Here is a 22,520-nt window from a genome sequence, read left to right on the forward strand (position 1 = left end):
CACCATGTTTCTGTTATCCCTATAATATCTGGTTTCACTTCCTGCACTAGTAACTCTAGTTCCTCCATTTTGTTACCTAGGCTCCTGGCATTGGTGTACAACCATCTTAATTTTTGCTGTTTGGCTTCACTCACATTCTTTACCCTATTAGGCGCAGACATTCTACCACCAGTATCACCTATTAGACCGGTATCTACACTACCCTTCCTCCTTATGTCCATTCCCCTACCCACAGCTGTATCCTTTCTTACTTTGTTTTCTTCCCTCTCAATGTTAAAATCCGGCGTGGAGATTACCTGGACATCTCCCAACCATCTCCCCCCAATTCCTAGTTTAAAGCTCTCTTAATCAGTTGTGCCAGCCTCCTTCCTAGAAGTCTATTTCCCTCCCTCCTCAGGTGAAGTCCATCCCGAGAGAACAGTCCTCTGTCCATGAATGCCTCCCAGTGGCCATACATCCCAAAGCCCTCCTTATAGCACCACTGCCTGAGACATCTGTTGATCGTCATCATCTTGTCACACCTTTGTTGCCCTTCTCTAGGAACAGGCAGAATCCTACTGAAGATCACCTGAGCCTCGATTTCCTTAAGCGTCTTCCCCAGCCTGGCATAGTCTCCCTTGATACGTTCCAGCAAGAATCTAGCCATATCATTTGTTCCCACATGAAGGACAATCAGTGGATTCTTTCCCGCTCCCATTAGGCTCCTCTTCAGCCTCAGGTCCACATCCCGTATCTTAGCACCCGGAAGACAGCACACCCTTCTGTTCTCTGGATCAGCTCTGGTTACAGGCCTGTCTATTCTTCTCAGTAAGGAGTCCCCAATCACGTAGACCTGCCTTTTCCTGGTGATGGTGCGATTCTCCGGTCTATCCCCTGTTCCCTCTGGCTGCAAGTCCTCTCGATTCCTATTTTCCCTTGCAATCCTCTGCAACCCATCCTGTATCCTCCTGGGGCTCATATTTGGTAGTGTTATCTCCACTGACTCTTCCCCTCTTCCTGTAGGACTAGCTACTCTTCTCTCACCTTCAGTGACCACCTGCTGTGCCCCTTCTTCATTTTCCAACTCCAGAAACCTGTTCCTGAGCTCTGTTTCTCCTTTACTAGCCCGTCTTTTCATCTGTCTGGTTCTCTTAGTCACATGCCTCAACTGTCCACTTTCCTCACCCAGCAGTCTCCCCTCAGAGTTCTTTGGTCCTGCTTCCATCTGCAAGTCTGAGCTTTTCCCTTCAGCCTCCTCGTGTCTTTGCTCCATCATCTGCTCGAACCCCCTTCTAAACTCAACCAGAGTTTCCACCTGCATCTCCAATCCTTGGATCTTTTCTTCCATCAGCTCTATCAGGTGGCACTTCATGCAGACTAAACTCTTTTCAGGTACCCCCTCCAGGTTCATGCCACAGCTTCCACATCCAGTCATCTTCATTGTGTCTTCCACTGCTGGGGTCACTACCACTGCTGCCTCTGTATCTGTCATAGCCTTCCAACCTAAATCCTTTAAGTCTGGGAAACACCAACCAAACCGAAACACCACCACCCACAGCAAAACAAACCCCCAATGAGCACCAAAACACTGCCAGACCACCACACACTCCCTTCACTAGCCTGTCTGTTCCTCTGCCTGCCTCTCTTAGTCTTCCCCCAAACTCCCACTCAAACTCATAGATTCATAGATTCTAGGACTGGAAGGGACCTCGAGAGGTCATCGAGTCCAGTCCCCTGCCCGCATGGCAGGACCAAATACTGTCTAGACCATCCCTGATAGACATTTATCTAACCTACTCTTAAATATCTCCAGAGATGGAGATTCCACAACCTCCCTAGGCAATTTATTCCAGTGTTTAACCACCCTGACAGTTAGGAACTTTTTCCTAATGTCCAACCTAGACCTCCCTTGCTGCAGTTTAAACCCATTGCTTCTGGTTCTATCCTTAGAGGCTAAGGTGAACAAGTTTTCTCCCTCCTCCTTATGACACCCTTTTAAATACCTGAAAACTGCTATCATGTCCCCTCTCAGTCTTCTCTTTTCCAAACTAAACAAACCCAATTCTTTCAGCCTTCCTTCATAGGTCATGTTCTCAAGACCTTTAATCATTCTTGTTGCTCTTCTCTGGACCCTTTCCAATTTCTCCACATCTTTTTTTAAAATGCGGTGCCCAGAACTGGACACAATACTCCAGCTGAGGCCTAACCAGAGCAGAGTAGAACGGAAGAATGACTTCTCGTGTCTTGCTCACAACACACCTGTTAATACATCCCAGAATCATGTTTGCTTTTTTTGCAACAGCATCACACTGTTGACTCATATTTAGCTTGTGGTCCACTATAACCCCTAGATCCCTTTCTGCTGTACTCCTTCCTAGAGAGTCTCTTCCCATTCTGTATGTGTGAAACTGATTTTTCCTTCCTAAGTGGAGCACTTTGCATTTGTCTTTGTTAAACTTCATCCTGTTTACCTCAGCCCATTTCTCCAATTTGTCCAGATCATTTTGAATTATGACCCTGTCCTCCAAAGCAGTTGCAATCCCTCCCAGTTTGGTATCATCCGCAAACTTAATAAGCGTACTTTCTATGCCAATATCTAAGTCGTTAATGAAGATATTGAACAGCGCCGGTCCCAAAACAGACCCCTGCGGTACCCCACTCGTTATGCCTTTCCAGCAGGATTGGGAACCATTAATAACAACTCTCTGAGTACGGTTATCCAGCCAGTTATGCACCCACCTTATAGTAGCCCCATCTAAATTGTATTTGCCTAGTTTATCGATAAGAATATCATGCGAGACTGTATCAAATGCCTTACTAAAGTCTAGGTATACCACATCCACAGCTTCACCCTTATCCACAAGGCTCGTTATCCTATCAAAGAAAGCTATCAGATTGGTTTGACATGATTTGTTCTTCACAAATCCATGCTGGCTGTTCCCTATCACCTTACCACCTTCCAAGTGTTTGCAGATGATTTCCTTAATTACTTGCTCCATTATCTTCCCTGGCACAGAAGTTAAACTAACTGGTCTGTAGTTTCCTGGGTTGTTTTTATTTCCCTTTTTATAGATGGGCACTATATTTGCCCTTTTCCAGTCTTCTGGAATCTCTCCCGTCTCCCATGATTTTCCAAAGATAATAGCTAGAGGCTCAGATACCTCCTCTATTAGCTCCTTGAGTATTCTAGGATGCATTTCATCAGGCCCTGGTGACTTGCAGGCATCTAACTTTTCTAAGTGATTTTTAACTTGTTCTTTTTTTATTTTATCTGCTAAACCTACCCCCTTCCCATTAGCATTCACTATGTTAGGCATTCCTTCAGACTTCTCAGTGAAGACCGAAACAAAGAAGTCATTAAGCATCTCTGCCATTTCCAAGTTTCCTGTTACTGTTTCTCCCTCTTCACTAAGCAGTGGGCCTACCCTGTCTTTGGTCTTCCTCTTGCTTCTAATGTATTGATAAAAAGTCTTCTTGTTTCCCTTTATTCCCGTAGCTAGTTTGAGCTCATTTTGTGCCTTTGCCTTTCTAATCTTGCCCCTGAATTCCTGTGTTGTTTGCCTATATTCATCCTTTGTAATCTGTCCCAGTTTCCATTTTTTATATGACTCCTTTTTATTTTTTAGATCATGCAAGATCTCGTGGTTAAGCCAAGGCGGTCTTTTGCCACATTTTCTATCTTTTCTAACCAGCGGAATAGCTTGCTTTTGGGCCCTTAATAGTGTCGCTTTGAAAAACTGCCAACTCTCCTCAGTTGTTTTTCCCCTCAGTCTTGATTCCCATGGGACCTTACCTATCAGCTCTCTGAGCTTACCAAAATCTGCCTTCCTGAAATTCATTGTCTCTATTTTGCTGTTCTCCCTTCTACCCTTCCTTAGAATTGCAAACTCTATGATTTCATGATCACTTTCACCCAGGCTGCCTTCTACTTTCAAATTCTCAATGAGTTCCTCCCTATTTGTTAAAATCAAGTCTAGAACAGCTTCCCCCCTAGTAGCTTTTTCAACCTTTTGAAATAAAAAGTTGTCTCCAGTGCAGTCCAAGAATTTGTTGGATAGTCTGTGCCCCGCTGTGTTATTTTCCCAACATATATTCGGATAGTTGAAGTCCCCCATCACCACCAAATCTTGGGCTTTGGATGATTTTGTTAGTTGCTTAAAAAAAGCCTCATCCACCTCTTCCACCTGGTTAGGTGGCCTATAGTAGACTCCTAGCATGACATCTCCCTTGTTTTTTACCCCTTTTAGCCTAACCCAGAGACTCTCAACACTTCCGTCTCCTATGTCCATTTCTACCTCAGTCCAAGTGTGTACATTTTTAATATATAAGGCAACACCACCTCCCTTTTTCCCCTGTCTATCCTTCCTGAGCAAGCTGTACCCATCCACACCAACATTCCAATCATGTGTATCATCCCACCAAGTTTCAGTGATGCCAACAATGTCATAGTTGTATTTATTTATTAGCACTTCCAGTTCTTCCTGCTTATTGCCCATACTTCTCGCATTTGTATATAGGCATCTAAGATACTGGTTTGATCTTTCCTCCCAGTTTTGTCCTGATCCTCCTTTCTCTCTGACAATATAGCCCACACTCCCTCTAGTTTCCGACCCATCTCCCCGGTCTCCATGTTCCCCACTTACCTGTGGGCTTTGCTCACCTGTCCCCGTCAAAGCTAGTTTAAAGCCCTCCTCACTAGGTTAGCCAGTCTGTGTCCAAATAGGGTCTTTCCTCTCCTCGAAAGGTGAACGCCATCTCTGCCTAGCAGTCCTTCCTCGAATAGCATCCCGTGGTCTAGGAAGCCAAAGCCCTCCTGGCGACACCATCTTCGCAGCCAGGCATTCACCTCCATGATGCATCTGTCTCTGCCCGGGCCCCTACCTTTGACAGGAAGAATTGAAGAGAATACCACCTGCGCTCCAAACTCCTTCACCCGTACTCCCAGAGCCCTGTAGTCACTCTTGATCCGCTCAGTGTCACACCGCGCAGTATCGTTTGTGCCCACATGGATGAGTAGCATGGGGTAGTAGTCAGAGGGCTGGATAATCCTCGACAATGCCTCCGTAACGTCTCAGATACGGGCTCCCGGCAGGCAGCATACCTCCCGAGATGAAGTGTCAGGGCGACAGATGGGCGCCTCCGTCCCCCTCAGCAGAGAGTCTCCGACCACCACTACCCTACGTTTCCTATTCGCAGTGGTGGCAGCAGACCTCCCAGCCTTAGGGGTACGAGGCTTCTCCTCCTTTACTGTAGGGAGTGATTCCTTCTTTCCTGTATCAAGAAGAGCATAACGGTTACCTATTACCACGGCAGGAGGGTTCGGAGCAGGGGTGGAGCACTGCCTGCTGCCAGAAGTAACCAGCTGCCAGTGTCCACCCTGAGCCATCTCCTTCTCCACCAGTGGTGTATCAGCAGTCCTGTGTACTGGGACAGCTACCTCAGCTGTCTCCACATGGACACTGTCGAGGAATTGCTCGTGGATTCGGATGCTCCTCAACCTAGCCACCTCCTCCTGTAGCTCTCCCACCTGCTGCCTGAGAGATTCCACCAGCAGGCGCCTCTCACATTGGATGGTCCCCCCAGCCTGGATATCAGTAAGTGGAAATTGCAAGTTACAGTCTCTGCAAAACCACACCAGGATCTGGGTAGAAGCATCCATGCTCAGGCGCTCTGTCTGGCTACAGGCACAGGTGGAGGAGACAGAAGCAGTGCTGGCACAGGTGTTGCGGGTCTTCCTAACCATCGTAAGCCTCCCTCTGTCAAACTCCCGTCTGCAGCCCCCTGTCCGCTGAAAGGGTTGTTTAAGCAAGAAGTTTTGAATGTAGTTGGCTTATAGGTATTAAGGGGAATAAAGAGAAAACAGATAGAACTGGCAAGGGACCCTCGCCCCCTTCCCAACTCCCTTGCGAAACTCCCTGTTAGCAGCCCCTGTTCGCAAAAGCTCCCTGGTCGCTTGTGCGCTGCTTTATAAAGCCCTGGCCTGTATGAAAGCCCCGCCCACTGATTAAGGCTCAGCCACTTACCAGAGGCTTCTAGCTTTCAAACCTTCCTTTGAAGCTCACAGCTTCCAACTGCCAGCCACAGCACACGGTCCTTCAAACAACCAAAACAAACAAACAGACTGACAAACACAAGCTCAGCACACAGCAAGTAACCCTCAAACACAAACAAACACACACTACAGACAGTCACTTACCCCAAAAGGGTGCTGTATTGCTCCTCCTTCACCTGGAGAACTCCCTTGCGAAACTCCCTGTTAGCAGCCCCTGTTCGCAAAAGCTCCTCTGTTTACAGTTCTGTTTGCTGGCTCCTGTGCCGCTGCAGCTGTCTGTGTTACTTGTGTGAATTTGGAAGTCACTTAAAGTCTATGCCTCCATTTTGTCATCTGTAAAATGCGGATAGTGATGTTTATCTGTCTTTGTAAAGCAATGAGAGGGCTATGGATGAACAGCATTATATTAATCTTAAATATTATTCTGTTGCACAACTTCTCTCCTCATTCATCTCTTATGGGTAATGCCACCCACCTGTGGAATTCAGAGATGATCCACTGATGGAGGCCCCAGACCTAAACCCACTCTTCAGCTCACGTCATCAGATTTTCTGTCTCGCAGGGGTAGAACAAGTTAGCAGTTCAGTTTCTACTATCCATCTTGTTTTGTAACTTTAATTTGTATTTTTGTGTGTGTGTGTGGTATTAACTTCATTTCCCTCTCCTGAGGTAAGGAATCACTGGAGTAGTGGGGCTCTAACTCTTGGGGTTTCCCTGGCACATCTTGATTTGAATCCCTCTATCCCCTACCACAGCCATGGAGAAGCCCTGCAGATGTTGAGCAGAGTCCAAGAGGTGCTCTAGGCAGCTTTTCAGGCTCCTCCGAGAACAGGGTCTGCCCTGTTGCCACAAGCAGTCAACCTTTGCTCTGCCAGGGCATGAAGTGTGGGAAAGCGACCTCTGTCTGCTGCCACAAGCCACCAGTCTTTGTTCTGTCAGGGCTTTGAGTTGAAAAGGCGCATTGGGATTTGGCACTCTCTCAAAGCCACGACTCCACTGTGGGAAGTTGGATCAGGAACCTGAGGATTCCCACAGAGGAGAACCCCTCACAGCCTGCTCAGCGGTAAGTTTGACAAACTCCAGAGACTTCAGATCCCAAAAAGACAAAAGTAAGGCAGCAGTTCATATTGCTAATGAGAGAGTGGATAAAAATCAAGGTTTAAATTCTTTCTTCTTTGCCTTCCCACCCTGAGGGAGTGTTTGCTGGGGCTTTTCTAGTAACAGATTCTCCCTGACAGTGCTTTGTAGCAGGCACACCATGCCAGCCTGACCTTGAAGCTTGTCTGTACATGGAGATAAGCCTGTTACTGGAGCTGGTTAGAAAATGCTAATTCGTCAAAAGTGAAACGTTTCACAGAAATGAATCAACTTCAGTGAAACTTGATTTAGGGGAAAAAATGCAATGGAGCTTTCCAGTAAAGTTAAATAAATAAATAAATAAAAAAATTAATGGAGATATCCTACCTCCTAGAACTGGAAGGGACGTTGAAAGGTCATTGAGTCCAGCCCCCTGCTTTCACTAGCAGGACCAAATACTGATTTTCCCCCAGATCCCTAAGTGGGCCCCCTCAAGGATTGAACTCACAACCCTGGGTTTAGCAGGCCAATGCTCAAACCACTGAGCTATCCCTCCCCCCTAAAGTTAAAACAGTCTGTTGTGGAATTTTTTGGTAATGTAATATATCAATTCTCTACTTTGAAATGGCATTTTATAGATTCATAGATTCTAGGACTGGAAGGGACCTCGAGAGGTCATCGAGTCCAGTCCCCTGCCCTCATGGCAGGACCAAATACTGTCTAGACCATCCCAGATAGACATTTATCTAACCTACTCTTAAATATCTCCAGAGATGGAGATTCCACAATCTCCCTAGGCAATTTATTCCAGTGTTTAACCACCCTGATAGTTAGGAACTTTTTCCTAATGTCCAACTTAAACCTCCCTTGCTGCAGTTTAAGCCCATTGCTTCTTGTTCTATCCTTAGAGGCTAAGATGAACAAGTTTTCTCCCTCCTCCTTATGACACTCTTTTAGATACCTGAAAACTGCTAGCATGTCCCCTCTCAGTCTTCTCTTTTCCAAACTAAACAAACCCAGTTCTTTCAGCCTTCCTTCATAGGTCATGTTCTTAAGACCTTTAATCATTCTTGTTGCTCTTCTCTGGACCCTCTCCAATTTCTCCACATCTTTCTTGAAATGCGGTGCCCAGAACTGGACACAATACTCCAGTTGAGGTCTAACCAGCGCAGAGTAGAGCGGAAGAATGACTTCTCGTGTCTTGCTCACAACACACCTGTTACTTTCCATTTTAAAGTAAAAAATCAGAACAAAATGTTTCTATTTTATCAAAACAGTGTTTCAATCAACAGAAACAATTTTATTTCCTGAGAAATTTTGAAATTTTTTATTTTGTTACGGAATAGGGGGAAAAGTGAAATTGTGGAATTTCCTACAAAACAGAAAATCCAGTTCCTGCCCAGCTCTTTCTGTTGCTCCTATGATGCCCTGCACCTGGCTGCAGTATAATCGGAATTGTACTTCCCTATAGCCCCTCACTGTGCCAGGGAAAGGAGCTCAGAATCTGAAAGGCAGAAGGGGGGGCGGGGTCTTTCTACAGCCCTCTCCTTCTCCATGCGCTGCCTCCACATGAAAGCCTAAGGAATACTTCAGGCAGTCTGACCAGAAGAGAGGCACATGGAAACTCCATTCCACATGCAGCTGCACTATCCGGTGCAGTAATCGCTTCCGGTGTTCAAAATGGCTCCTGCTTTATGGAGTGACGCCCCAAGTAATATTAGGTCACTCCTAATATACTTACATGCCAAGCTGGAGGAGAATAAATGTATTTTTTCAGGCTCCTGGGGCTATCTAGCAGGCTATTCTCACAACTGAGGTATTTGTCCCAGCACTCCTCCTTGGTTGAGTGGTCCCCAGGCCAGCATGTTACCTCCCCCTGTAAACATCCAGGAGAAGTACAATAGAATCTCAGAGTTATGAACACCAGCGTTATGAACTTACCAGTCAACCACACACCTCAATTGTAACTGGAAGTATGCAATCACGCAGCAGTGACGAAAAGGAAAAAAAAAAAAAGCAAATACTGTACAGCACATTTTTCTTCTGCACAGTAGAATTTCAAAGTTGTATGAATGTTCCGTCATAAAAATTTGAAAGAACAGCCATAACGTTTTCTTCAGTTACGAGCAACCTCCGTTCCTGAGGTGTTCATAACTCAGGTTCTGCTGTACCTTATGCACTCCCCCAACCAAAAAAAAAAAAAAAAGAAAAGAAAAGAAAAAAAACCCAACAAAAATCCCAACCCTAACACATAAACCCACCAAAAAAAAAATTGTAGGACTTTTCCAGGACAGGAGACCAGTGGCTTACAAGGAGCTCATTAATATTAATAAAACATATTCCCCTTCAAATTTTATAGGATACATGGTTTCCCATAGACTTTGGGGATATCATTAAATCTAAATGAGGTCTTCTGGTTAAAACTAATGTTAAACTAAAATGTTGCATTTAAAAAATGAAATTCCATAAATTTTGGGAACCTAAGATTGGTGAAGCAGTAGCTCCACCATTGAAATACAGCCACATCTTCAGAAGAGGACTTGCTTCCAAAAGATCCCCGGAACCATCAAAATGTGGACACACTGCATAGCAATTTCAAAGCCTCGGCTATAGCCATTCAGTCCAAAAGTTTTTCCTGTACTTCATTAAAGAGAACCTATTGCATGACAAATAAATGTCTCATCGTGTGGGGGTCTGATCCTTGCTTGAAGTGAGATGTCTTGAGTTCTGTCCTGATGAGACTAATTTGAGACAAGATCAGTGGCTCAGAACTCTGTCTACAAGGAATCACACCCAGGAATACCAATTAATCATCATAAGTAGATACCTTACGCATCTAAATTTGCAGGCAAAGAACTGTTCTGGGAAACATTAGAGAATTAGCAGCTGAGATTGCTGAGGTGCCTTGATGCTCCCTTTCAAAGCCAGCATAGCAATCCATTGGTTGCTGCCAGCACCAAGACTATGAAAGAAGAAACTGTTTCCCTAGCAAAGAGAAAAATCTGAAGCAGAAGCTTCCAAGGAATTATTTTCCCAAATCAACAAAATCCTCAGGCTGACAAAGACAAAATCATCCTTTTTGTGTACAAGACTTTTCCTTTGAATCGACCCTCTAAATGCATTCTGCTGTTGGTAGAAACAGCAAGGCTCCAGTCACAAGTTACATGTCTATATCCATTCAAGGACCACATCCCCAAAAGTGCCCTCTCCAAAGAAACAGATTCATTCATAACTGGCCAGATGCTAGAAGGGGTTCATATCTACCAACTGTTCAAAATCAAGAGGAACTTTTTGATCCCAGTGCAAAGAATTACTCACCTAGAGGTCGAGATAGGCATGATTCTTTCCATACTTTTACCACCATAGTAAAGGTATACAGAGATCCAAACCTTCATCACATTAGTCGCTTGCTGGCAGTGGTCATCTATATCTAATTATCTCCAGTTCTAGGATTGCTGGTGTCATGCAGCAGTACCATCTCTTAAATGGTGTTTCTCAAAATCTGCCTCCTGAAATTCCTTATGAGGACAGAGAACCACACACATGATCCAGTGCAAAATTAGAAGTCATTCTCATAGTTTCATAGATTCTAAGGCCAGAAGGGACAATTGGGATAATCTGTTCTGTTCTTACATCATGTATAACACAAGTCGTAGAACTTCCCTGAAATAATTCCTGTTTGAACTAGAACATTTATTTGAGCAAAATATCTAATCTTGATTTAAAAATTGCCAGTGACTGAGTATGCACTATGACCCTTGGTAAATTGTTCCAGTGATTGATTACCCTCACTATTAAAAAGGTGCAGCTTATTTCCAGACTGAATTTGTCTAGTTTCAACTTCTAGCCATTGGCTCTTGTGATATCTTTGTCTGCTAGACTGAAGAGCCAGTTATCAAATTTGTACATCATGTAGATGCTTATAGACTCTGATGAAGTCCTTAATATTTTCTTTATTAAGCTAAATTGAGCTCCTTGAGTCTATCACTCTTGGGCATATTAACTAATCCTTTAGTCATTCTCGTGGCTTTTCTCAGATCACACCTGAATGTCCCTTTGTGGGCAGGTAAGTACAAACATGATGAAAGCCAACCCATGTTCACTTTAAACTCCTGCATATTGTCTATGGAAGCCAGCGTCACAGTGTGGGGAGCATAGTGAGGGCTGGTCTACACTGAAAACTTATCTGCATAGTTACATTTTTCAGGGGTGTGAAAAACCCACATTGCTATGTCAACCTAACCCCTGGTATACAGTGCTACGTTGATGGAAGAATTCTTCCATTTATCTAGCTATCGCCTCTTGGGCAGGTGGGATGGGAGTGATGGGAGTACCTGTTCCTTTGTAGCATTTTAAGTGTAGACACACCCTAAGAGGCAGATTTCCAGATACAGAGTGCACATCCTTTTAGTTCAGTTCAACTGCTCTGTATTTTAATTAATTAATGGAGATATCCCATCTCCTAGAACTGGAAGGGACCTTGAAAGGTCATAGAGTCCAGCCCCCTGCCTTCACTAGCAGGACCAAGTACTGATTTTTGCCCCAGATCCCTAAGTGGCCCCCTCAAGGATTGAACTCACAACCCTGGGTTTAGCAGGCCAATGCTCAAACCACTGAGCTATCCCTCCCCCCAAGTTTTGGAAGGGATATAAACAAAAAGATGTTTGAACAAAAAGATAGGCATGGCAATATGGAATTGGACCAGCAGTCCATGATGTCCCGTATCCTGTCTGATGTTGTCCAGGACCAGATGCTTCAGAAGAAGGTTCAAGAAGCCATGTAGCAGGAAGTTATGGTGGTCCCCAGGGAAGTCTCTTCCTACCTCCCAATAGAGGTTGGCTTATGATTGAGGCATGCATGTTTATATCCCTTCCAAAACTAGGGAGTAATCAGAGGCCAAAGCTTTACAATGGCAAAGGAAATAATGTCCTGGGTGGAGAAGAATTTGCTGCATTTCAAGACAGTTTCATATAAAGGACAGAGGAAAAAAGAGGCTTGAAGTCATCGTCATCCTCTTACTCACCTTTACTGGCCCAGAAGGCTCTTTAGATTTGATAGGAAAAACAAGGAACCCCCACTGTGTCTGTGGAAAAGACAAAATCTCTCAAAGCACAGCCTCCATCTGGACTAGAACTCCCCACCATTAACAGCCTGGGCATTGGAAAAGAAGTGTAGTTCAGCAGGGATTCTCCATTAGCGTCACTGATACTTTGGTATCCAGAATTTAACCAGTAAATTTCATTCCTTGATCTGGTCAAGTTTACATCTCTGGTCCCAGAGGATAGAACGCTCTTTGGGGCAGGGACTGTATCTTTGTTTGCACACTGCCCAACACAGTAAGGCCCTGACTTCTAGATACTATGGTAATACAAACATAATCATGTTTTGGTGATCTCAACTACACTATAGTTTTTCCAGTACTGATGACTGGAGTACTACAACCATGCACCATAGAAACATGGGTATGAGACCTAGCAGTGTTCTTTGGCAGGCACATTGGACTCCCCATCTAAGTATCGTCAGATGGCAAGATTAATCAGAGTGACAGGTTAGACAAGCCTGTGGCAGGCTCTTCTAGCCTCTGTTACCTCGTAAAGACAGGTTTTGGAATTCCTCTATCAATACAAGAACCACACTGCTGCTGTTGTGAGTTAAAGACTATAATTATAGCAGCTCCAGAAACCTTTTCGTCCAAGGTAAGTTCTTTCCACAATTTCTGGGAAATAATTCTCCCATCATTTTGTTCTAATCCTTGGCTTTTCTTTGGAAGGGTGTGGTATAAATTGGTATTTCTGGAGCTCTAAAGATCTCGATCATATGAATTTTACACACCAGTTGTACCCTGTTCATCTCATTCTATCCAAAATGCCATGGCCTTACAGTCTAAAAGTTGCTGTGGGCAAGAACGTTAAAATCCTGCACTAGTTGACATGATAGACATTTGGGAAACTATTCGTGCAGTAGGAATCATAGGTCCCACTATGAGGTCTCTAATGGTTTGGGGGGGAATATATGAGGCTCATCTGAGGAAAGTTTGCAACGTTTGTTTCTGTTTCTCTGCAGAAGCGTCCTTTGGTAGAAAGGTGCTAGTGGGCTGGTTCCCACAATATTCCTTAAATTAAAAATCTCTTGTTTTATGTAGGGCAATTGTGCCTGTTATTCTCTTGTAATTATTAAAACTCCATATTCTTTCCCTCCCCCACTACTTCTGTAAGTCACTGCTTTCCGTTAGTGATGAATGAGGAGAGAAGCTGTGCAGTGGAATGAGGCATTTCTTACCTGATCATTTTCTGCTAGCATGCTCTGATCTCATTCAACCTACCCTTGTAGTCTGGGAAATGACCAGAATATAATTGAACAAATTGAAATTTTTTTTAAAGGTGACATGGACACACAATTGCCTAAAGGTTAATTAATATAGGGTATCACATTGTTGTCTTAACACTAAGAATTGGTTGCTTGAGAGTTAATACAGCTTTGAAGAACTCTTTTTTTTGGTGGCCTGAGCTGAAAAGTGGGACTCTAGTTCTGGAGCCTCTAGCAACAGTGTTGGACTGCCTCCTAATTCCACAGGTGGGGGGCATTACCTATTAATGATGAATGAGGAGAGAAGCTGCTAACAGAATTGTCAGGTAAGAAATTTCTCATTTATGGTTATGACAAATTATCCTACCAGTGCAGGATTATTTGCTCCAATATGTTTTCTAGCATGTTGTCCAGTCTAGTTTTAAAAATCTCCAGGGATATGGTTTCCATGACTTCATAGGGGAGAATATGCTACAGCGTCATAGGCCTTCTCTGCATGAGAAAGTTGCATTATGTAATTAAGCTGTTTGTGAATCCACACTGCTGTGTGTGCATCAATTTAAGCTACTTTGCCTGTGAAGCACTGTTTCCATGCTGTGCTGCTCTATGGCGATGTGTGTGTGTTGCATTGTGGGTAGATACCTCAGCAGCAGAGTGTCTACTGCTGGTGTAAAGTTCTCTGCATTCAACGTAACTTTCTCAGAAGATTGAGGAATATGTATTAAAGCCCAGGGTAACTGTGGGATTTGAAGTCAAAAGTCCTCACAATCCCTTCCCACTGTGTCCAAAAAATTGCTTGGTTCTTGCTAGTCCTTGCCATTTTCCAACATTTGTCAGCCAGCATGGAATTTGCTTAATTGTATAATGGGGAATACTTGAACCTTTTATGGCGAGACTAATGTGAGTTTTTTCGAAGCTATTGAAATGTTTGAAAATTATCTACAAGTTTGGAAGCCAACATTTCCAGACTTCTCATGAAAAAGAAGCATTTGTTGATAATACTCGAACAAAACCAACCAGAAGAACCTCCACCCTTCAAAAGATACTGCAGGATATCCAAGGTGCTCATGGTACAGGCATATACTTTCTTTACAAGTCCAAGGGTGCTTATAAGGAAGCGACCACATAATATATTTCTTTAAAAAGAAGAAACAGCCACTGGTCCAACACCTGATCCTGGTGTGGAGTGTGGGATACAAGAGCTACCTTAACACATAGCCTGTTACATGCACCATTCCAATGCTTGGTATGTTTTCAATAACCGATTTTTGCATTACAAGTACATACCCTCAGTTGCATTTTATAACCAGTATAAACTCAGATGTCTTTTTATCTATGATAAATGTATTGAATCCTATAAATCCCATGTCTGCTCAGGGCAATGTCCAAATTGTGATGACTTGGCCAGTGAGAAATTACGATAAACAGGATTTTGATGTGATGTGTGTTTTACCATATGTTTCCAGCTGCTTTCATGCCATTTTGTGCCTGGCTACATGGTGTTTGTGAGGGGTGGGGAACCTAATCAGTATGGGGGTGTAGTGGATAATGGTGATGAGAGTGGTTGTTCTTGTTTTGTTTTAGAGACCAATCTATTGGGGAGGGGGAAGGATGGAGGAAGGGAAAATAGCGACTGAGAGCAACTCTAAGGGAGGTGCTCAAGGATGGATATTTCTGCCCTTTCCTGTAGCTAAATTCACCTGATTATAAAGGTATGGCATTACACAGTCAGCGTCTAGAACGGGGTAGGCAACCTATGGCACGGCACACGAGCTGATTTTCAGTGGCACTCTCACTGCCCGGGTCCTGGCCACCGGTCCGGGGGGCTCTGCATTTTAATTTAATTTTAAATGAAGCTTCTTAAACATTTTTAAAACCTTATTTACTTTACATACAACAATAGTTTAGTTATATATTATAGACTTATAGAAAGAGACCTTCTAAAAACGTTAAAATGTATTACTGGCACGCAAAACCTTAAATTAGAGTGAATAAATGAAGACTCAGCATAACACTTCTGAAAGGTTGCTGACCCCTGATCTAGAAGAAGATGCCCGGGACCCGTCAAAACCCAGACCAATGGGGCATATTGATTAAAATGACATTTAAAAGATGAGTTCCCCTCATCAGCATTGTCTGTTGCTGCTGAGCTGTCTGATGTCTCAAGGAGGTCCTAGTTATTTAGGGGACTTGACATCCTCTCTGGTCCAGGGGCTGTTCAGTCCCCTACCATTCCGGCTTGCTTGCAGCCCCCAATGAGACTGTCCAGTATAACCAGGGATTAGTGGTGCCCTTCTAGGCAAAATCGTATCCTGCTCTTCAGAATAGACCCATGTAATGTGCGCTGCCAAAGGTAGCGTTCCTTTCTATTATGAAGGTTTTTGTCACAGCTCCTTGGCTTTGCTTCAGCACAGGAAATTGTCCTGGGAGTAACCAAGTTCTTCATTTGTTGTGATGGCTGCAATTAAATCTTCGTGCTTTTGGAGCGAGAAGTCTGGATGTGCTCCTCTCCCAAGAGGACAAGAGTCCTGGACCTCTCTATGGGATTGCACAGAAACACAAACCTTAGTAGTGGCAGCAGCTTCAGGACCTGCGCTCTTGCACCAAAAAGCAAGTCCAAAATAGAGACTTTGGGACTCTCGGACATGTCATTTAAATAAAAGGGGGACATCTGGTCCAGATTACCTTGAAGCAATGGAGTACAGACAGGTGACCAGACAGATCACTTCAGATCTGAACCAATGCAATATCGTATAGCAATGAGGAAGACTAAATTAATCAGTGTAGTTATATCAAAATGGCAATGCACCCATATTGCTTTTACACTAACATTGCTCCCGCAAAAATAGAGGTAAGTGGATTCAAAAGGAGTGGAGGGGAAATGTTTCCAGTGCAACTTTTTGGTGTAAACAGCCTCAGGCGTTTGATGCCAGGAAGATTCTCCTAACAGTTACCAACAGCCTAAGTTTTTTCCTTTTTTCCTTCTTTCTTATATCCTAGTTAGTTATACCCCCTATGCAGCCCCAAATAATTCTGCTGTCTCCTTGGTGTTTACACCTTTCAAATAATTGTAGCTGTAATTATATCACCGAAGAAGAGCAGTATACTGTCACTAGGTTATTTATACATTTTACTTTTCTTCTCCTCGGCAGAGCACTCCGACACCATGATAGGGGTGTTGTATAAAAACCTAAATAGGAAATTCCATAGCAGGATTATATTCCGTCATTATTGACACCTGCAGTATATTCGCTTACCTTAGATAATTTTCTTCGCTAAGAACAGTGAAATGGAGTTTTTGGAGAAATTAAGATCAGACGTCAAATTGAGAGTTTCATAACTAACATGTCTGTCTCACAAAAGAAATGAAGGTCATTTGAAGTCACAAGTTCTCTATAATGGATTTTAGGTGAGAAAATTCCGTATGGTGAGTGTACCACAGATGGTGGCGGTGTCGATAGATGATGGAAAGGTTGGCAGTCAAATTGAGATGGTTTTTCCTGTATTCAGTAGCCAATAATGAATGAGTGTGTCAGATTTCAAGAGCGTACCTCACTGGGGACATGGAAATTAACCATAAGTCATTCACTTACCTTGGTATGAGCACCTATATTCTATTGTATAATTGTCAGTGGAATGTATCTATTCTAGGCTTCTCTTTGTAAATCAGAAACTTTCATCCACATTTGAGTACTGAGTGTTAACTTGAGCTAATTCAATGTATCTAATCAGAATAAATTCATTGTCTTTTTATCTAATCTGTTCACCCTTTAGGAAAAAGTGGACTCCCAGCATGCTCATGGATTGCAGGAGCTGGAATTTATCCGGGGACATAGTGACACAGAAGCAGCAAGATTGTGTGTAGACCAGTGGCTAAAAATGCCAGGTATTTAATTAGAAAGAGTGGAAATTTAAAATATGGCATTCACAACTGTTGAACAGTGAATACTCATAAGAGCAATGAACATTGCTCCAGTAATATGAAGTCAGATAACTATCAGCAACATGTGTTTTACACCACTTTTATTTCCGTCAATATTGGTTATTTTTAAATGTTACATTACACAATAAATCATCCAGTAATTGCATTAACAATGTCAGCAATGAACATATACTTGACTCCCTAGAGATCCTCCAATACCAATTTTGTGCAGTGTGGCATTTAAAATTTCTCACACTGTGGTTGCTATAAAAATTCTCTCAAATTCTTTTGCAACCAATTAACTTTAATATGATATTCCCAGTGGTAAGAATAGTGCAGTTAACATAGCTACTTGCAAAGGCAGAATTGTTGCATGGAAAACTTTATATTGTGTGACTGTCACTAGTAGGAGAAATATTTGTCTCTATATAAATGTAAGTGTTGGTAAGTACACTTCAGACACAAGGAAGTTCAAAGGAGATTTCAAAGAGCAACACTACTAAATCATATGGCGTAAATTGAATAGAGGTTAGCTTTATACAGTGTACAAATCACGTTTTTCTCATAACAATTAAAAACTGTAAAACTGATCTTCTAAGTAGTGGGATTAAAAAAACCCTAAAGAGATCAAACTTCCTCTTGTGCAGCTTGGCTACTTTGTATTGTATTGCCAGTATAATCTGGTCCTTGGATATTTGATTTAAAAAAAAAGTCTTCTGAAATATAATCAAAATTGTATGTACTTAGCTATTTTGTTCTACCTAGGTCTCAAACCAGGCACCATTAACATGGGAAGAAAAGCTGTGCCCCACAGAACCAGCCAAACACCAATCAACAGCAGTCCCATTTTATGTCCTGTAATGCACTGCAACAGAAAGTTTGATAATGGTCATCTTCTGTTAGGTCACCTGAAAAGGTAAGGACATTTATCGTAGATCAGAATAAAAAGCACCACTGAGCCGTCGGAATTCTAGGGCACTGTGCTTTATGTTGCATCAAATTTCTATCATCCTGCCCTGTAATCCCAATGTTCCTTGGGGAGAGAGTATGTCAGTGTGTTATTACAGATGTTATGGAGACTTGATGCAAGGAACTTTCCAATATTTCTTTCTGCAGTTGTATTCAAATTCAAAATGGGTGTTTCTTCCCCTGGTTAAGCAGTTCTGTTTTTTCCCTCTCCAATTGGCCATTAAAATGAAGATACTTCCATTGTGACCACATCTTTGACAAATATTTGAATTGACATGGCTAATATTAAATGAAGCTATATATTAAAAAGTCTTGTCATGTTCACTGCTTTAATGGAAAGTCGTCAGTGTTGGACTATGGTTTTGCCTGATTCTTCAAATGTTAAATTACACAATAAGTCTTTTCTCTCAAAACCCCCTGTTATATTACTTACAGAGTGGGCTAATTATGTTGGGAATTTTTTCTTTATAGGTTTGATCATTCTCCATGTGACCCAGCAATTACACTACGTGGACCTCCAACTAATGCTGTTGCCTGTGTGGTATGCTGCAAAAGATTTGTCACCTCACAGCAGTATAGTGATCACCTTTTATCTAAGGCAAGAACTCATGGATAGGTATTCACCTGACTGAATATTATGTAGCTACAGATAATCTTGCATTTTAACCTACCTTTGCCCCTGGTTCACTGAACCTTCCTAACTTACAGAATTTTTATTGTGATGGTGTCTCTTAGAGTTCAAATTATCCTGAAAACATTTCTGTAAATATTGCCATAAAACTTAACAATTAAGTTGTGATTTGCATTCCAAATGTGGTGTGAAAGTTGGTTCACCTGGCTTGAAACTTCCTTCCCGCGCCATCTCTCCTGATGCTGGCAGTACAGACTAGTGGGGGAAGGGGAAGAAGCAGACTCCTAAAAAGGAGGGAAAACAACAGAAAAGAGAAGCAACTATGGTGATTCTGATATTATCTATCCTTACTCCACTGATATCTCCATGGACCACCACTAATTGATCTTTGTATCCCACTAGATTGGGCCTTGAATTCAGTTTGGTCTGCGGAATGAAGGAATTCCAAAGAATTCATTAGTATTAATTTATTACTGAATGTAAGTCAATTGGCTTGGTACATGAGGAAAAACTAAGCAAGTCATTTGTCCCAGTCTTTCTCCCACACTCATTTTATTGATTTATTGATTTATTCATATCATCTTAGCACTCGAGCCCTAGTCATGGATCAGGAGCCATTTGTGCTAGGTACTGTACAAACAGAAAAAACACAGTCCAGCACAGGGAAGGGGGTGTGTGACTCAGCAGCAGAGTGAACAGTGTGAAGGTGCCAAAGGTCATGTTAGTTCCACAATATTTTATTTTTTAGGAGGGGATCAGAAAAATGGAAAAGGAAGGGCAGGGGAGGAGAGGAGAAGGGGACGTGTGCAGAGTGAAGCTGAGGTGAGGTGACTGCGAGGGAGGGGAGGGTTGGAGCCAAGAGCCCGTCAACACAGGTTAAAGGAAGTCCAGTCAAAACTGGAGAAAGCTGGAGAAAGTTCTCCAAGGAACAACAGTCCTGGCTTTGGCTGATTTTTGCCCCTGCCAGCTAGAGACATTGCCCATTGTTACAAAGCAGTTCTGTCTTTCGCCTGGATGGCCCTTGCTCTGTTCCAAAAGTAGGGTCTTCAGCTAAATGTAACAAAATCCATGTTGTTTCCATAAAGAAGATAAAGGGGCTTCTTTGGACACTTCGATAGACAGGGACTATCTTCTCTTAGGTTTGTAATCTTGTCAGATTTGGTACAGACAATTCAGGGGAGTCCTCAGACCACTGTAAGGAAATGTCTTCAGCTCCTGGGACACATGACCCACGTGCAAGGGTACACCTCTGCTGCTTTTTGGCTCAGAATGATCTATTCTTCTGTCAGAGATATTTTGGACAGACATGCGACAGTTCTTCTACAGGTGAGGAACTCCCTGGCTTGGTGGAAATATCAACTCAACATCTGTGCAGGTGTTCCCTTCTGGCGCCCAACTCCATCACTAACTTGAACAACAGACACATCACTGTTGGGGTGGGGAGCTCATCTCAGTGCTCTCATGACTTAGGGCAGATGGACAACTCAGGACATCTCCACATCAATCTGTTTGAGCTCAGGGCTATCAGGAACAACTGCCTCCATTTCCTACCTCATTGTGGCGAATCAATCAGGGTCACGATGGACAACATATCCTGCGTGTTGTGTATCAGAAACAGGGAGGAGATTGCCCTCTCTGTGCACCGAAGCTATGGAACTGGTGCATAGCTCATCAGATCCAAATTTCAGCAGTCTACCTCCCAGGCATTCAGAATACCACAGCTAGTGTTCTCAGCAGGCACTTCTCACAGGACTACAAATTGGACCGAGGCTCAAGTCCTTCAAAGAGCGGGGGGGTCTACCGGAGTTGGGTCTCTATGCAACCTCCAGGAACAAGAAGTGTCCTCTTTCTGGCTCAAGAGAAGGTCTGAGCTGCTGTTTTTGTGGGGGGTTCCTTCTGTCCTGGAAGCAGAGTGTGTTCTTTGCATTCACTCCGACTCTGCTTATAGATCCAACCTAGCTGAGACAAGCGTGATACCCTTACCTGCTTCACCTATGTATACATCCACTTCTCAAGACCACTGCTTATCACCTCTCAAAGGATTTTGGTCACATGCTTCACCCTAATCTAGGAGTTCTCCAGCGTTGGGTGTGGTTCCTTGATAGTTTGCAGGGTTAAAATCCTCTTCCTTTGAGGAAGTGCAACAGGAGTTATTGAATGCTAGAAAGAATTCAGCCCGTACTACTTCCCTTCAGAAACAGGAGATTCTCCCATTCATGCTGTCATTGCCACTTCCTGCCTGGATCTATGCCTCTTTCAGTCATCCTGGATTATCTGAAGAAATCGGGTTATTAGCTCAATTAAGGTCCGTTTTGGCTGTAATATCAGCTTTTCATCTGATGTAGAGGGGTTTTCCGTATTTGTTCATCCTGTATCGTCTGGGTTTGTTAAGGATGTCAGGAACTCTACCACCAGACTAGAGACCCCACCCTGATCTGGGACCTCAACCTGGCACTCAACTACCTGTTATTAAACATCCATTCAAACGTATGGCAACGTGCTCTCTACTCCATTTGTCTATGAAAGGTTTCAGAGTAGCAGTGGGCTGTAGTCCACGAAAGCTTATGCTCTAATAAATTTGTTAGTCTCTAAGGTGCCACAAGTACTCCTGTTCTTCTTTTTGTCTATGAAGACAGCCTTTTCAATAGCCATCATGTGAGCTGTAGAGTTAGGGAGATTAGTGTCTTGATTCCAGTTTTCCACCCCCTCCTCCCTTGTACAGAATGCTTCAAAAATAATGCTTCTTTATGCCCACATCCTACATTATTACCTAAGGCTCTCTCGGAGTTCCACCCTAACCAATTATTCATCTACCAGTGTTTTTCCTGAAGCCACACAACTCTGCAGGAGTCCTGTTTTTGTACCCTGGATGTTAGAAGAGTGCTGGCCTTCTACTTGGATAAGACTAAGTAATTTCAAATGTCACCCAGGCTGTTCATCTCCTTTGCAAATAGATCCAAGGAAGCCACGATTTCTGCTCAGACTTTTGAGATAGTTATCTTGATGTATTACCACTTATTTTGAGTCCGCCGGCGTTCTTCTTTCTCTAAGCGTAATAGCACGTTGTATCAAGTCACAAACAACATCCACAGCATTACTTAAGAATGTACCCAAACTTGGCCAAATTATGATCCTTCAAATTTTTTTCTACCATTCCAGATGCCAGTTGCACAGGCATACTTTGCTCAGGTTTGCAGGGACTGAACAAGATTTTCCGTGTTCCTCCCAACCACCTAGAATCACTGTGATGCCAGATACAGGAACTGAAACTGGGGAGATGCTCTCTCTTGTCCACGCAGTGCCCCCTGTTGCCTAGGCAGCATGCAGTGGTAGCAGCTTGATGCGAATCTAGAGCGGTGAGGGAAAGGGGTTGCCTGTGCAACCTTAATTTGGCCCCCGTATCTTGTGCATTTTGATACTCCCTTTAATTACGTGATCAGAAGCCCTGCCTCATTCAGTGCACAGAATGGATGGCGCTCAGGGAGTAAATCTGGGTTGTGTAGTGAATGAGGTTTTTTGTAGAATTCCTCTTTCATTTGTTGCAAAAGTTGGAAGATGTGTAGTGAATGAGGCAAGGGATTCTG

The 22,520-nt window shown here is 43.2% G+C and overlaps 1 protein-coding gene across 11 annotated transcripts in view; it reads left to right on the top strand.

The window, feature by feature from the left end:
- ZNF451 (zinc finger protein 451) overlaps positions 1-22,520 on the top strand; it is an 86,815-nt gene that overhangs the window by 24,826 nt on the left and 39,469 nt on the right. For 10 of the 11 annotated variants that reach the window (XR_010599480.1, XM_065587892.1, XM_065587896.1 and 7 more), the window contains exons 5-7: positions 17,189-17,300; positions 18,102-18,252; positions 18,777-18,903. Coding sequence is in view for 10 of the 11 variants with exons in the window: in XM_065587892.1 (XP_065443964.1) it covers positions 17,189-17,300; positions 18,102-18,252; positions 18,777-18,903 (390 nt within the window). In the remaining variant the exon portion in view is untranslated. Of the gene's footprint in view, positions 1-13,604; positions 13,741-17,188; positions 17,301-18,101; positions 18,253-18,776; positions 18,904-22,520 lie in introns of those variants that run through there. The other variant, XM_065587901.1, reaches the window with a different exon arrangement.

The sequence above is a fragment of the Chrysemys picta genome, chromosome 3, assembly GCF_011386835.1.
Source record: "Chrysemys picta bellii isolate R12L10 chromosome 3, ASM1138683v2, whole genome shotgun sequence".
Lineage (NCBI taxonomy): Eukaryota > Metazoa > Chordata > Testudines > Emydidae > Chrysemys > Chrysemys picta.